Source organism: Coffea eugenioides, unplaced genomic scaffold (assembly GCF_003713205.1).
Source record: "Coffea eugenioides isolate CCC68of unplaced genomic scaffold, Ceug_1.0 ScVebR1_3505;HRSCAF=4727, whole genome shotgun sequence".
NCBI classification, from domain to species: Eukaryota; Viridiplantae; Streptophyta; class Magnoliopsida; order Gentianales; family Rubiaceae; genus Coffea; species Coffea eugenioides.
Window position 1 is genome coordinate 1 of NW_020864089.1, and position 3659 is coordinate 3659.

Consider the following 3659-nt stretch of genomic DNA (forward strand, 5'->3'; position numbering starts at 1 on the left):
TCAAGCTTGAAAAAGCTAGAAGAATTGTATATGGGATTTCATCGTCCATTGCGGCTAGGGAGAAATGCAGAAGAAGAAAGAGGATGCATTAAAGAGATCACATCACTGGCTTGCCTTGAATGTCTCCAAATTAATTTACATGGCATTGACGACCTGCTTCTATTATTACGCGAATTCCCTGTTGAGAGGTTGTCAAGATTTAACATTAGTTGCAAACAAACTCAGACAAAAAACGGTGGAGACTATCAATTTCGGAGGAATTTCAAACTTTATTTGCCTGACGAGAAAGATTCCGAACTAGCATTGTGTCCTGCAGTTACTAGCATAATCAGGAGAACTGAGAATCTCATTTTGGACCTTGGGTTCTTGTTTCGCTCGGGGAATTTTGTGAATGACTTAGATGAAAGTGGATTTGTCAATTTGAAAAGGCTCAGATTGAAGTCGGGTTCATGGGAATGCCTTATTGATTCCACCACCAACCTAGCTCCTCGACATGTTTTTGAAAATCTGGTGTTCATGGAATTAACATCTGGCAAATTGGAAGAAATATGTTATGGAAATCTTCCACCTCGTTGCTTCAGCCAACTTCAAGAGATGAAACTCCTGAGAATGAATTTTATTGAGTACTTGTGGAAGGGGCCAATTGAACCTCCGTCACTTTGCAATCTCAGAGGTATTGAGGTATCTAACTGTCAGCGAATCACAACTCTCTTCTCACAATCAGTGTTGAAATGTCTAGTGAAACTCCAAAAGATAGTCGTATATAGTTGTGAAAATTTGGAAAGCATTGTTATGAGGGAAGAAAATATGAAGGATCAAGTGCTTGAGTTACCCCAACTCAAAGTAGTAACACTTAAATATACGGGCTTAGAGGGCTTTGGCTGCGAAGGCGATACATATTCCAGAGCTTTTCTCAACCAGGTCTCTCTCTCTCTCTCTGTATTTCTATATGATATACTTCATGTCAAAGAAATAGTTGACCATGAATTTAGGTGATTGCCAAAAACTCATGACTCAAGCATTTTGCTCCAAAAGTGTTAATTAAACATATATAGAAAATTTTTTTAGTAGTCATATTGATCTACTCCTTCAATATATGATCAGTATAAAAAAAAATGTTGTTTTGTGTAGAATTTTTTAGCACCCGTAGAGACCGAATGATAAATTAATGAATAAATTGTTGACGACAATATTATTTTGATAGCAAGGACTAATGCCATTGGTAGAGTTACGTTTCCTACTTGATGTCATTGGCAAGGCTAGTTTCCGTCCCTGGATGTACTAGAACTGTTCTATTATGTAACAATTAATATCGTGAATACATTTGATCGATATTTGCAATTTCTAGACATGCATTTCAAACTTTAAGACGAAGTTAGATTGAAGAGAAATTAAACAAGCTTGCAAATGCCACACTCCAGTTGCATTTGTAATCAATTTACGTTTTAATTTTCAGGTCTCACTCCCTCGGTTGGAAATGCTAGACCTTACAAGTCCTGGTTATCGCCCAGAACAATTTGTAGGAGGTGAAATGCTTAGAGGGTCTCTTGAGAACTTAAGATCTTTGGTGCTTTCAAGGTGCTATGTTATCAGATGCATTGCGAAAGCTGATGGTGTGGCATTGTTAGAGAATCTGCAGAGCTTTTCTATGGGTGATTGTCCTTCGATGGAATTACTTTTCGACCTTGAGGGTCTAAAAGTTCCCATTCCATCAAAAAAGGAGCTTGAAATTCTTCCCAATCTAAAGTCACTGGAATTGAGAGGGTTAACAAGATTAGCCCACATTTGGAGGAATTATCCAAAAGGGATTCGAGTATTCCAAAACTTGAGAATATTACAAGTAGAGGGGTGCAGTTTACCATGTTTGTTTTATCCACCTTGCGTGGCTGATATGCTTGTAAGTCTTGAAGAATTGAAAGTTGGTCTTTGCCCAACAATGTATGCAGTTATAGCGGGGGAAAATGAAGAGACCAGTCAAGAAGATCATGATGGTGGGGAAAAAAGAGAAATTTCATTGGGAAGAACCAACAAGGAATTTTTGTTCCCAAAACTAAGCTCCTTAAGCTTTGTAAACCTCCAAAATCTTCAAAGCTTCAGTGGTGGTCACCACGAGGGTTGTGACTTCAAATTTCCTTCACTGACCCAATTGGAAATAATGCGTTGCCCGGAGTTGAAGAATTTGTGTCCCGGAAAATTGGATGCACCATTACTTAAGAAAGTCAAAGTGGAAGAGAATGATGCCAATATTCCTCTGGATTTAAAGGTAGACATATCCTAATACAATATTTAAATTACCCTTCAAATTTTGTCTCTGTACTTCACTATAGTTATGGTTGAGAACTTGCATTTATTTAATTATTTGTGAGTGAGTATTTTCACAGGATAGAGAGATCATCTTTTTTACCTACTCAGAGATAAGGGGGAATAAGCACCTGTTTTGATCCTTTGGCTGTTCACGGCCTAGCCGTACCGGTCGTCCTTTTTCTAGTATCAATCTCAGTAATGCAATTCATCCAATGATAGACCTACAATCGAACCATGGAGGTATGATACAATCAAACCCTAAGGAACAAAACGCTGAATTGAGTCATACTTGTCTATGCTCCATAAATGGAGTTGTTCCTGTGGATGTTAAGGTACACAGTTTTCATATGCTTGCAAAATCAACTCTCTCTTCTTTTCCTTACTTTAAATTTTATCTCTATCATTTTTTTGGGGGTAGGGATGGAGTATAGAGGTTTAATTCTCAATGCGCATGCTTTTATCTATATGAGCGGATCAGTGAATAGTGTTACATGACAAAGAACATTAGCCTATGTAATCCAATTTTTCTTATCTTTTGAAATTTATAATTAAGATCACCTTTCCACGTAAAAGTAGTCTTTCCCTTTATATATGATAGCACCAATGACAGAAGGAGATAATGTGATCCTTCTTCTTCAATTCATCTGCCGAAAGAGCATTCGCTTCCTATTCCTTATTTAATTAGATGAAATGTCACTTCTAAGCCTTATGCACGCTTACATGTAGAGGTATGATTTGATTTGTCCAAATGCTTAGTTAAGGCATAAACATATTTTGACCTCAGATAAGCACTTAATTGTATTACATATTTTCATTGAACCATATATAGATTGGTTCGGATTTGTGCTAGGTTACATACAAATAAATGATATCTAGCTGGCGTTCTGGAATTTGTATTGTTTGTGATCTTATCAACTTCTTTGATTTAAATTTTAGTATATTGGAGTAAAACTATTGCTTTTGAATCCTACTCTTCTTTTGGTCTTGGTTGTATTTTTAGTGTGAGATCCCGATTCGTCCTTAATTTTGAATAAGGAATATTAGTGCTAAATTTTGCTATAAAATTTGATTTTAAGGATGATGGTAATTCTTTACATGTGATTTTGCTTTTTAGAATCGAAAAACCTTAATTTGGAATTTTATTAAAACCCTAATGGATTTACACCTTTGATATTTTTACACAAAACCCTAGTTTACGTATTAATCATAAGTTTATGTGGTAGTAAATATTATGCATGCTAATGTATGTTTTCGTATGAGTAGATACCGGATTCGATTTCTTTTATAAAGGTTAAGTAGGATTAGAAAGCTAAAAAGTCTTACACTAGTAAATTCCCTAGTGTTTTGCTAATTGA

General features: G+C 36.0%; 1 protein-coding gene across 1 annotated transcript; it reads left to right on the forward strand.

Annotated features, from left to right (window-relative positions):
- Positions 1–30: 30 nt before the first annotated feature.
- LOC113758025 lies at positions 31–2278 on the forward strand. Its single transcript, XM_027301056.1, has 2 exons — positions 31–681; positions 1457–2278. The coding sequence occupies exons 1-2, from the start codon at positions 31–33 to the stop codon at positions 2276–2278; spliced, it is 1473 nt and encodes a 490-aa protein (XP_027156857.1).
- Positions 2279–3659: the final 1381 nt, after the last annotated feature.